Source organism: Chrysemys picta, chromosome 8 (assembly GCF_011386835.1).
Source record: "Chrysemys picta bellii isolate R12L10 chromosome 8, ASM1138683v2, whole genome shotgun sequence".
Classification (NCBI taxonomy): Eukaryota; Metazoa; Chordata; order Testudines; family Emydidae; genus Chrysemys; species Chrysemys picta.
In genome coordinates this window covers 60280729-60293067 of record NC_088798.1, presented here as the reverse complement: position 1 = coordinate 60293067, position 12339 = coordinate 60280729, and the positions used below count along the sequence as shown (strand labels likewise).

The 12339-nt window shown below is 49.6% G+C and overlaps 1 protein-coding gene across 2 annotated transcripts; it reads right to left on the bottom strand.

Annotated features, from left to right (window-relative positions):
- MRPS14 (mitochondrial ribosomal protein S14) lies at positions 1–6974 on the bottom strand. Of its 2 annotated transcripts, none has more exons than XM_065554572.1 (3): positions 6816–6974; positions 5216–5374; positions 1–562 (listed from the first exon to the last, which is right to left on the bottom strand). In XM_065554572.1, the coding sequence occupies exons 1-3, from the start codon at positions 6876–6878 to the stop codon at positions 380–382; spliced, it is 405 nt and encodes a 134-aa protein (XP_065410644.1). In that variant the 5' UTR covers positions 6879–6974; the 3' UTR covers positions 1–379. The 2 variants fall into 2 exon arrangements, with proteins under 2 accessions (XP_065410644.1, XP_065410643.1); XM_065554571.1 differs by having other exon boundaries at positions 6755–6907.
- Between the last annotated feature and the right edge of the window lie 5365 nt (positions 6975–12339).

Sequence of the window (12339 nt, the reverse complement as noted above, 5' to 3'; positions counted from 1 at the left end):
TTGTACTGTAATGTGTTTTTAATTTAGAAGTTCCTTTTAATTACAAATCTCAGCTTGGTTTTATAACAGGGTAGCAACTCTTCATGGCAAAATAAAACGGCCTCTAGCACAGCCTGGCTTGGTGCATTCCTACTTGCCCCTACCCATATCTCTTTGCCATCAGATTTGCAGTAGTCCCCTCACAGTGGTATCCCAGTGACAGAACTGCAATGACTGCTGTTTGCATACCTCCCTATCTCCCCCCCCCCCCCCATTTGTTTCTGGTACGTTTATGCTGGACTTCAAACAAAAGGATAGTCTTGCTTTTTCAGTTACAGGAGTGCATGAACTGGGCCCAGTCTGCCTCTTTTTGACTGAGAAAACAAGTCCTTGTGGTGATTTACCACATAGCTCTCTGTATCCCAGACATCTGACAGTGGTCAGCCAGGTGGCGGAAAACAATTCGACTAAGCCTCCAGCGCCGCTTCACGCCTCGTGGACGGGATGTCAGGACACATCTATTCCGGATCCTCACAGGGCAGCTGTCACGTGGCAGGGCAGCAATCTCTTTATCAGCTATTTCCTGGAACCAAAGGAAGGGCAATTACACACACACACACTGAAGTTGCTCTGCTGTATTTTGCCCAGGGTTAGGTTTTCTAAGGCAGTTTAGTGAAGGAGGTAGTGATGGATAGGCCTGAAGGCTCCCTTACCCACAGCAGAGGTACCAGCATATGCCTCCTTCCTACCCTGGAGCCATCACCTCTCCACTAATGAGAGGGCAGTTTGCTCTCCAGGCTCTTCTAGGTTCTCTCTCTTCAGACTTCCCATGGGATTTAATGGTTCTACTTGCTGGATGAGGACCCTGCTCCATTAGGAACTGAAAAGTGTCCTCATGCATTTCACACAAGTCACTGAACAGTCCAGTTGGACAATTACAACTTGTCAATAGTGTCTCTGTTAGAGGGTGGGATGGCCCTTTAAGGGAGTTGGGCTCAGCCCCCCTGTTTCATGTTAACTACCTCCCCAGCTGAGAGGCTTCCAGGCAGATAAAGGAGTCTGCTCAGTTGGCGGAGAGAGACCTACTGTGAGCAGGACAATTCTTGCAGGGGGGACCTAGTGTCAGAAGAGACTGGGGAAGATGTCTCAACTCCAGCCAGAAGGAAGGACCTGGCTAGAACAGCCTGCATGGAGAAGCAGGAAGCTGTAAGAAGAAGAGGATTGAAAAAAAGCAGCAGGAGTTGGGTTTTGACAAAGAACTGTTGAGCCCAGCAAGGGGCTGTGAAACTACTAGTCAGGGAGAGGCTTGTTTTGAAGTAAGTTGACAATTGAACTGTAATGTTTTTAGATCCCAAACTCCAAGAAGATGTGTTTGATTCAGAAGAATCTGGGTATAGTCACACTGGGAAACCCAAAATGGGGAAACTGAGGCAGTGGCAGGATCTAATGTTGGACCAGGTAAATGGTACTGCGTTAAATTACTGTTTCCCTGAGGCTTGCCGTACCCCTGCAAAACTTCCTTCTGCTAAAAAGGTCGTGATCTCAAAGGGACAGAAGGTCAAGAAACTGCACAGATGACCTACTTGTTTCTTACCTTTGCGAAGTCAGTGTAACTGTATGTTTTATCTTCCAACCAGATGTTTCAGGGCTTTATGTACAAAGCCTAATACTTTCAAACAACCCTAGAAGAGCAAGCTAGTGCAACCACATTGGGGAGTGAAGGTAGGTAGTTAGGGAAACAAGTCTTTAAGGAAATACATTTCAAGCCACAATTTGTCATAGATAGAGCAAAAAAAAATTATTTTAGAAAATGATGGTGTCCTTTAAATTAGCAACTTAAATGTAAACTGCCATTTTTCAATAGGGAGTTTGTAGCACCAGCTTTTGGAGGCTGTAAGAAGTTGTTATATTTTCCATATCACAGCTACAACAGATAGACAAGTCTGATTTGTACAGTGGAGTTGCTCAGAATTAACTGGTGCCTTTCTGATGCTACTCAAAGAGGAACAGTTTCTGAAAGGCACATATCTGGAGTCTGTTGCTTAAGTGTTTCTTTAGAGCCCAAGTATCACGTTGTGGAAAGCAACAGCAGAGATTTTGTTTTCCATGCTCCTCTTCCCTACTTCTGAAGACTAGTAGGGGCACTAGAATGACAAGGGGATTTTATACTGAACAGTTCATATCCCCACCTGAAGTCACATTCCCTACTACAGGAGCTAGTAGTGACTCTGAAAGATGACTACCACCAGCTGGGGAATAGCAAAAGCAAATAAACCAACAGCAATCCTTGTTTTTATACAAAATGTCCACCGCAGGCTGATGCTGCCTTAATGTTGGTAGGTGAATATGGCATGTTAAGGCCAAGCTCATAGCAGTTAGTACCATTCATGCTATATCTCACTCAAAAGGGTAGGTTAAAGCTATCCCCGTGAAGGAAACTCCACAGAAAATGGAGAGAGACTGAAAACAAGACACAATGAGAATGTTCCCCATGAGGTATCAATTGTTCCTTTAGTCTGAATAATTTCTATGAGGAAATGAGTTTATATGCTAGTTGTGAGCATCCACCCAGAAAATACTAGAGCACTCACTCATCCAGAGAAGTCAGAAGATTCTCTACTACAAATCAACCCTTTCTGCACACCTTTAACAAACCAGTCAGAGCAGAATCCTAACTTATTCCCATGATCACCCCTCACAGCAGCAGCTTGGGTGCATTATTCCCTGGTAAGTCTATAAAGAAGATTGCTAGCTTTATTTTAGAATATAAGTAAAGCTTCCACACAAACAACTGCTGAAGACAGAGTTCTGAGGGGAAGTCTTGCTGCTTGTTCGCTCAGTCCCTCATTTGTTTGAGTTAACATCTCCAGTTGTAAATACTGGCACTGGGAAATAAGGAAACTGAGCTAAGGGAAAAAGCTACTTCCAGCAGGATGTTTTAACTTAAGAGTCAGATCAGCAGCACTTACCTTTCTCCTTCCATCCCCCCCTAGCAATTTCTATAGCCCTGGTGACACCTGCTGGCTGTATTAGGGTTTTCAGATGGGTTGGTTGAGACTAGGGTGACCAGACGTCCCAATTTTATCGGGACTGTCCCGATATTTCCTTCTTTGTCCCGCGTCCCGACCGATGTTCGGTCGGGACACTGGACAAAAAAGCAATTTTGCTCTCCGCTCCGGCGCTCAGCGCCCCCACCCCCCACCCCGACTCCGCCCCCTCCTTCCCCCATTGGATCCCTCCATGGAGGGAGGAGGTTAGGAGGAGGGTCGGGCAACTACCAGGAGCGTGGGAGGGGAAGGGAAAGTTGCCGCGGCTGCCGGGGGCTAGCTGGGCATGGCCCGGGCTGCGTGCAGGCAGCAGCCGGGGCTGGCTCTGGCCCGGGTGGGCAGCGTGCGCCGCCGGAGACACGCGGCGAAGAGGGGCGGCGGGGGCGAGACTTGTCCCAGGCAGGGAGGCCGGCGGACAGGGGCGAGGGGCCAGCCGGGGTCCCCATAAACTTCCCCGCCGCTGCCAGGGAGCCCCGCGCCTCTCTTGCTCGGCTGCGCTCCAGCGGCTCGCCCCGCCGGGAAGGAGCCGCTGGAGCGCAGCCGAGCGGGAGAGGCGCGGGGCTCCCTGCCGGCGGCGGGATGTGCCGCATGTGCCCACGGCGGGCTGGGGGGCGGGAGGCTCTGCGGGGCTGGGAAAAGCCCTGGCTCCCGCCCGTTGCCCAGCCTGGAGCCCCGGGGAGCCCCTCGGGAGACCGGCCGCCGCTTTGGCTCGGCTGTGCCAGCCCTGGCCCCCTGCACGCCCGCGCCGCGCTGCCCCCGGGGTCCCCGGCTCACATGCACTGCCGCTGCCCCGCGGCCAGCCCCGGACTTTGCTTCACAGCGCTTCTTATCGGTGTCCCACCCCCCCATGCCCTCTTTATCCCCAGCCCGCTCTGCATCGGGGCCAGCTTTTGCCCTGGGGTGGGCAGCACGTGCGCCCGGTGCGGCTGGGGCCTGCTAATGCCCCCCGCCCCTGCGAAACTGCTTTTTTTTTTTTTTTTCTCCGCCGCCATTTTTTTTTTGCCCCCCCCGCGTCCCGATATTTCATCCCTGTGATCTGGTCACCCTAGTTGAGACAGTGGTGACTAGACAAAAATCCAGAAATTATATCTAAAGGTCCTGATCCTGGAAAAACTTGTAAAAGTCTAATTTTAATAGTTCACAATAGTGTTGAAATCAATGGGACTACTTACATATTTGAGATTAAGCATATGGGTAAGTCTTTGCAGGATCATGCCCCAAGATTTTAAAATAGTTTGGGAGCAGAAATCAGCCTGGATGTACAGGGTTTCTTTAGGAACTAGACCTCTGGTGAGCAAAACTGTGAGGCACCTCCCCCGCCCAGGGTGGGCACGGAGGAATGTGCAGGACTGAGTGACAATGCCAGACAGCTTGTGCCAGCCCCCTTGGGGGCAGGGAGGGAGTACCTCCACCCCCAAGTCACCTCAGTGGGCCACCTAGCCTGTGGGTCAGTGTGCTGTGCCGTGCCAATTTCTGCTCCCGGCATCCTCTGCACAGAGTGCTGGCTCCACCCCCAGGTTGAAAACCAGAGGGGCAGGTATTGGCCCTGCCCTGGCAGTGCAGCATGTCTGCAAGGTATAAGCAGCCTGCAGCTGAGGAAGCCTTGGCTGTGCAGTAATGAAGGAGGGAGGCAGGGACAGATTCCATTAATGGTAAGTGGGGGCGTGACTGGAAAAGTATCTGCACCACTGAACTAGATAGTGAACCTCCCATACCTAAAGGGGAAATTGCTCTCAAACTCATCCATTGGTGACAGTTACAGAAGGAAAAACAAGACTGCAGGAACATCCATAGGAACAATAAAGCTGTTCACTGTACCCCTGCAAGACATAACCACTTCCTGTTCTAATACCCTCTGACTTCTGATTTTAGCAGTGGCAAAGGAGCTCCACCCAAGAGATTTTATTCCTGTTGAGAATGACCCAAAAAGGACAAGGCTCTGGAGCTGAGTATCAATACTAAGTAGATAGCTACATGATGTGAAGTGAGCTTGTGAACAAAATGGATGCAGGTATTCTAGACTGACCTCCCCAGAATCTGAAGCCTGACATCGGCTGCACGATTAGATTCATACAAAGGAGCTTGTGATGCTCTGAGAATGCTGCTGCTGCAGCAGCAATGTGGGTGCACATACCTTCTCCCTAAAGAGTTATGGTCCTGCAGGAAAGTAGAGATGGACTTTACTTTACCTGCAGCTCTTTAGGCAGGATGTTGTTTTTTCGGAGAGCATTGATCCGCAACCTCTCATCTGCATATTCATAAGCCATCTTCCGTCTCTTTACATCACGCAGCATCCTCCAGTTCACGTAGTAACCCCGCACTTGCCCTCTACAGGGCAAGGGGAATATCTGAAAAAGGGGAAAATATAAAGGTTAAATCTGCAGCTTCCAGTATTTTATCACTCACCCAATTCCAAATATTGCTTATTCCAATTTACTCTTTCTAGCCTCTACCTCATCTGGATTCAATCACTGTCTTCTCTGGTCTTTAGGCCTGACAATACGGGCACAGTCACCCTCTTCACCCATCCAGAGAATTTTGCTTAGCTACAGGATTAATCACACCAGCTAGCTCTCTTGTTTGCCTGGCCTAGGTCATGAAATTCTATCATGTCTAAGGACACAATTGTTGACAACTGCAATCTGTCATGTTTAACAGTCAGCGTAGACCAGGACAAACTGTACGTCGTTTCAAGTGCTAACATGGTTGTTGACAGCTATGTTCAGACACACAATTCTGTAGCATAGACAAGGCCTGCAGGATCATACATCCCAGCACAGGTGTGTTTCTTACACAGCATACAATGGAGTCTTTTAAGACTGTCAAGATTCAAATACCCAGTCCCTAGTCTTAATAAAATGCCCTACTAGCACATAGCACAAGGGGACTTTGATCTTGGTTAAGGCCTGTAGACATTACTGGAATACAAATCATCATCATAAATAAAAGGGCTGTTAGCACCTCCTAGAAGCCACAGAACAAAATCTAGTAGTTGTTTTTTTTTCAGGGTTTTTTTTTGTGTGTGTGCTGGGATCAAGTGTGATATCAGTTTAATGGCCTATACAGTCTCAATAGAGGATATATCATGTGAGTGAGACACACATATCAAATATCCTAAAGGGCCTTTTCTATTTCTAGCTGCTAAACTCTCTTCCCTTGTGAGGTTTATATCATTAGGGATCTATCCATGAAAACAGGATTTTTTCTGCAGCTGAATCTCTTCTCCTGCTGATGGTTCTTCACCTGCAATAGTCTGGAAAGGTTGAGAGCCACTGTCCTAGACAACACTGCCGCTCTCTAAAGCCAAGTGGCACCCTCGGTAAAACGTTTCTCCAGACAAGCCACCAATCCGTCCCGCCTAAATTAACCAACCTGAAGACAGGAATACGCAATTCACCTAAGGGCGAACCCAGCGGGACACCCGGCGCGCTACACTGATAGCTGGACATTAGACATAGACCGACCCAGGGAGGGGCATGGTCCGCTAGGCAGAGCCGCAGAGAGAGGGCACCAGGCAAGGGAACAAAGGCTGCCTGGGGAGGGCGGCAGGGAGCGGGGGCACTGGGGAGGGACTGAGGGGGCCAATGGGGGATGGGCAGGGGGCCCCCAGGAGCACGGATCGGGGCCAGGGGCGAGCACAGGGGCTGGGCTCGGGGGCGCCGGCGGCCCAGGCTCAGCGGCCAGTCGGTGGCGGGACAGTGACCGGGGGCCCGGCCCAGGGAAGTTACCAGCCCCAGCGCGAGTCCCGGGGAGTCCCCGAGCCGGGCGCTGCCGCCCGACGGGCCTGACCTGCCGAGCAGCCCGCAGCGCCCAGCCCAGCATGGAGGCCGCCATCTTCCCCGCGTGGCGCATGCGCTTACAGCCATCCGCCGGGCCTCGGGGCGGAGGAGCTGGGAGGCGCCGGGGCGTGGCGGATGGGGCGCGCGGGGGGGCATAGGGAGAGTGAGGGGGAGCGGGGTTTGTAGGAGGGGTGGTTGGGGGAAGGAAAGGCTTTGGGGGACAAAGGAGAGTTTGGGGGGATGGGTTGTTGGGGGAGGGATGGTTTGCGGAAGGAAATGCTTTGGGAGGGTTGGTGGAGAAAGGGAGGTTTGGGGATGAAGGATGGAGGAGGTTTTGGAGGGAGGATGGGCTTGGGGGAGGGGGATTTAAGGGAGTTTGTGGGGAGGGAGAGGTTTGGTGGAACCAGGCAGAGCCATGGGTTTGGATGATAGGACACATTGTTCATTTCCCTTCTGCAGCCCAACTCCTGGCACTGCTCCTATTTCAGGCCCCCAGGATGAAGCTGCTGACCTGTGTGATAGAGTGAAATCCACAGGAGGTGAAAGCTCCTGGCCAGGAGTGGGAGATCCTGTCCCGACTCCCCATGAAGCCTGGAGTTCACAGCCCCAAGTGGCACCCTTCGAGTGTGTCAGTCTCTGCCACCATGCTCTGTGCTGTTATGAACAAAGGGGGAAACAGGCCCTGCCCCGTCGGTGACGCCCCACACAATGGGCTCAACTAAAGAGATGAGGCCTGGAGGTGTCTATGAAAAATTAACCATTAGACCTATGTGAGCAGCTGGGCTCCTCTGGCTAATCTAGCTAGCTATATAGCATGCCAGGCTCCGCCATGCTCTGCTCAGACCTCCACTGCATCATTATGGGGTCACTCCTGCTTTACCTCCTCCATGTGCTGAGACTTCCCCACACCCATGGGCAGCAGTATTGCCACCATGTACACCATACACAAGCTTTTAGACACGGATGGCCTGATGTTCCTTTGCTCTTTGCAGAGAACATAAAGATGCACACAAGGGTGTGCATCTGGAATTGGCGCAAATTCCCAATATAGAGTTTATAGCAAAACTATATAGCAAAAATATAGCAAATTCCCAAGGCCAAAGTGGAAGAAAGTCGGCACTGTGCCGGGGAAGGGAGAGGAATCCCTAGTTCCTGATCTTGTTGCAGCTGCTTCTATACACAGGGAGCAAAGAACAGCTGGGTTAGACTTGCTATAGCTACTTCCCAATGTGAGTGAAGATACTACTTTCAGAGTCCATCATTACTGAGGCTGCTGGAAACCCCCCACCACTGCAGGGCTGATGAGAACTCTTGCCACCACTCTTGGAGTAAAGGGGGTGGATCTTTTGCTCTATATGCCTTTCCTTTTATAGTGAAACTCCACTTTAAAGTGCTTTTGTGGGGGGGGGGGGGGAGAAAGGGGGAAACCAAATCATTTTCAATGGTTACACTGTGTAGGAACTTCATCCCTGTGCTGATGTCAGTCTGAATAAATATCTCCCTCATTAGATTAAACTGGTAGCCTTTGCAAAACCTCAGGCTAAGCCTTTGTGCAGACCACAAGGATCTGATGTTGGGAGGGAAGAGCTTGTAAAAATGATGGGGATGGAGTTCCAACAGGAAAATATGATGCAATGTGATTCAGCAATACACCACACAATGTGGTCACTTTCCATTTAAGTATGTCGGTGCTGCATGTCCATAATTACTACACATTTGGTTTATCTATCAGTCTCTTTTTCTCGTCTCTCTCTGTCTCTCAAGCTGCGTCTTCATGTGCCTGGCTATTCATAGGTCTTGTTCTTGGTTTTTAGTAGCTAATTTACAGTGGCAAGATTTCACACCACCTCAACTCACAAATTTTGATTAAGTACATGTGGTTTACAGACAAAAGAACAATCATGACCCTCTCACCAATGAAAAATGACTGGGAAATTCTGCATGTGCGGTGTGTTTCTTCCTGTACGATATTGCCTCAAAAGAGTAACTGCCCTTTTGCACTGTGTGGAATCTCAATCAAGGTGCGTTAAAATAACTTTTGCTGCAGTAAACAGAGTTGTGACTTCAGGTGGAATTTATGTTGGGCTCTTCACTTTGAACTCAACATCTTGATGAAATTAACAATTCATATCTACTGGCTGGAGCATCCAAAAAGTCTTGCCTTTGAAATTATCTCCTTTCACAGGTATGACGTGCTGCCTTTTGTCCATGTGACAGTCTGAGCAGAGGCAGAGGGGTTCTAATGTGTTACAATGGAAGCACAGTTTCTTGCAGTTTGAGTCCTGGGGATTGAAGTCTCTTTATGCACAGCAGAATCAGTAGCAAAATGAACTCTGACCACTGCCAAAGAACATCAACCTTGTCCATGTCCTGAAGGGGCTGATTTTATAGTCGAGAGGATAGTTCCAGCCTATTATATCCTTGGTCTCCCTGCCAACCTCAGTGCTACTTGTGGTGGATGGTTTCTGTCATGTGGACGTCTGTCCTCTAGTCACTGGACTGAGACCACTAACTCGCATCACATAGGCTACCAAAGTGCCATAATATGGTAGCAATTTTCAGTCACTATTCACCTGAGATGGCTTAGGACCAGCAACCCAGAGATGTAAGGCTCTGGGCTAAATCCTGGCCCAGGCGCTGGTCCCTTTGCACTGCATGCAGAACAAAGCAGTGAGAAAGCTGACCTAAGAGGGTAATTGAGGTCTGGTATAGGAGACACTACAGCTGTTCTTACATCAAATGAAGATTCCCCTACACTGAGGGAATCCCCCAGTACCTGAGGAGCACAAAACTCTGAAAATACAGGATAGCCAGGCTCTTGGTCTGTAACTCATTTATTAGCACTTTGTTGTGAGTATCTGATATTAAAAACTCAAGCTATGTGCATTTGAGCACCTAAGTTACATGATGTGTTTCTGGTCCCTGACTGGCTGAATGGAATGCTTAAAATTAAGTTTCTGGTGCTTGCAGAAAGAATGAAAAATTTGCTTTTCATAGATATTCTCGAGTATTTGCTTGAATTCTGTTTCTGAAAACCTGCTGGCCAGTGAGCTCATTTGCTAGAATATTTATGAAATGCAAATGCAAAAAGGGACACAGACATAGCCAAAGAGATTTTGTTTAAAAAAAATCAATAATTGTGCATTGTTTTTCGTTCTTTGACCTGCTTTTATCCTTGAGCAGCTGCAGGGGGAGCTAATGAGTCCAGATGGAAAATGGACAGAGGTGAGTGTGGGAGGTGCTGTGTATGATGAGTATGATCCTGGGGAGGGGGATATATAAGGAGATTGATACCAGATTAAAGGTATAAAGTATGGCTGTCAATCGATTAAAATTTTTTTAAACAATCATAGAATACCATTTATTTAAATATTTTGGGATGTCTTCTACATTTTCAAATATATTGATTTCTATTACAACATAGAATACAAAGTGTACAGTGCTTACTTTATATTTATTTTATTACAAATATTTGCACTGTAAAAAACAAAAGAAATAGTATTTGTCAATTCACTTAATACAAGTACCGTAGTGCAATCTCTTTATCATGAAAGTTGAATTTACAAATATAGAATTATGTACAAAAAAACCCCCTGCATTCAAAAATAAAACAATGTAAAACATTAGAGCCTACAAGTACACTCAGTCTTACTTCTTGTTCAGCCAGTCACTCAAACAAATTTGTTTACATTTGCAGAAGATAATGCAGCCTGCTTCTTGTTTACAATGTCACCTGAAAGTGAGAACAGGCGTTTGCATGGCACTGTTGTACCTGGTGTTGCAAGATATTTACATGCCAGATGAGCTAAAGATTCATATATCCAGTGGTGAGCTGGAGCCGGTTCGCACCGGTTTGCAAGAACCGGTTGCTAAATTTAGAAGCCGGTGTAGAACCGGTTCTTAAAGGGGCCGGCGGGTGGGCAAACTCCGGTCTGCGGGCCACATCCGGACCGCCTGAGCTCCCAGCTGGTGAGGCCAAGGCTCCCCCGGCCCCTCCCCTGCTTCCCTCCGCCCCCCGCAGATCTGCCAGAGCCCTGGGGGAAGCAGTGGGGCTCCAGCGGCTATTTAAAGGACTGGGGCGACAGAGGCAGCTGGAGCCCCGGCCCTTTAAATAGCCCCTGCAGACCCCGCTATCTCAGGGCTCTGGGGGCTATTTAAAGGGCTGGGGCTCCCCTGCTTCTACCGCCCCGGCCCTTTAAATAGCCACCGGAGTAGTGGCTCCAGCAGCTATTTAAAGGGCCGGAGTGGTAGAAGCTGCGGGAGCCCTGGACTTTATAAATAGCCCCCAGAGCCCCACTGCCGCTACCCCAGGGCTCCAGCAGTAGGGCTCTGGTGGCAATTTAAAGGGCCTGGGGCTCCAGCCCTTGCTGTACGGGGGCATACCAGCTTACTTTCACCTGGGTAAGGGGGTGGGGCTGCAGCTGCTGCGCGGCATCCTTACACAGCAGCACGGTAAGGGGGCCAGCCGGGGCTGGGAGGAGGGGTTAGATAAGGGGTAGAGAGCAGTTGGAGAGGGCGGAGGTTATGGAGGGGCGATCAGGGGACAGGAAACGGTGGGTTGGGTAGGTGTGGGAGTCCCGGAGGTCTGTCAGGGTGGTGGTGGATGGGGTTGGTGCAGTCAGGGGACAGGGAGTGGAGCGAGTTGGGTAGGGGGTGGGATCCTGGGGGGCAGTTAGGGTGGGGGTTCTTGGGAGGGGGTGGTCAGGGGACGAGGAGGGGGGGTTGATAGGTTGCGGGTTCTGAGGGGGGCAGTCGGGGACAGGATGTGGGTGGGGTCGGATGGGTGGGTGGCAGGGGGAGACAGGCACGTGGGGCTTGTACTCACCGCACAGTTCCCTACCGGGTCTTCGGCGGCAAGTCCTTCACTTGCTCCGGGTGAAGGACCTGCAGCCGAAAACCCGGAGCGAGTGAAGACCCCCTGCCGCCGAAGTGCCGCCAAGGACCCGGTAGGGAACCGGTTCTTAGGATTTTGGGAGCTCATCACTGCATATATCCCTTGATGCTTCAACCACCATTCCAGAGGACATGCGTCCGTGCTAATGACAGGTTCTGCTTGATAATGATCCAAAGCAGTGTGACCAACGCATTTTCATTTTCATCATCTGAGTCAGATACCACCAGCAGAAGATGGATTTTTTTTCCTTTTTTTTGGTGGTTCAGGTTCCGCATCAGTGTTGCTCTTTTAAGACTTCTGAAAACCTCATCCCTGTCAGATTTTGGAAGGCACTTCAGATTCTTAAACCTTGGGTCAAATGTTGTGGCTATCTTTAGAAATTTTACATTGGTATCTTTGTGTTTTGTCAAATTTGCAGTGAAAGTGTTCTTAAAACGAACATGTGCTGGGTCATCATCTGAGACTGCTATAACATGAAATATATGGCAGAATGCGGGTAAAACAGAGCAGGAGACATACAATTCTCCCCAAGGAGTTCAGTCACAAATTTAATTAATGCATTTTTTTTTAACGAGCGTCATCAGCATGGAAGCATGTCCTCTGGAACAATGGCCGAAGCATGAAGCACATCTGGCACGTA

Coding starts and splice junctions, on each gene's coding strand:
- MRPS14 (XM_065554571.1), bottom strand. CDS start 6,892: ATGGCTGTAAGCGCATGCGCCACGCGGGGAAGATGGCGGCCTCCATGC. Junction 5,375..6,754: donor CGGGACTCGCGCTGGGGCTG/GTAACTTCCCTG, acceptor CCCCTTTTTCAG/ATATTCCCCTTGCCCTGTAG. Junction 563..5,215: donor TCCTGCCTAAAGAGCTGCAG/GTAAAGTAAAGT, acceptor CTTTGGTTCCAG/GAAATAGCTGATAAAGAGAT.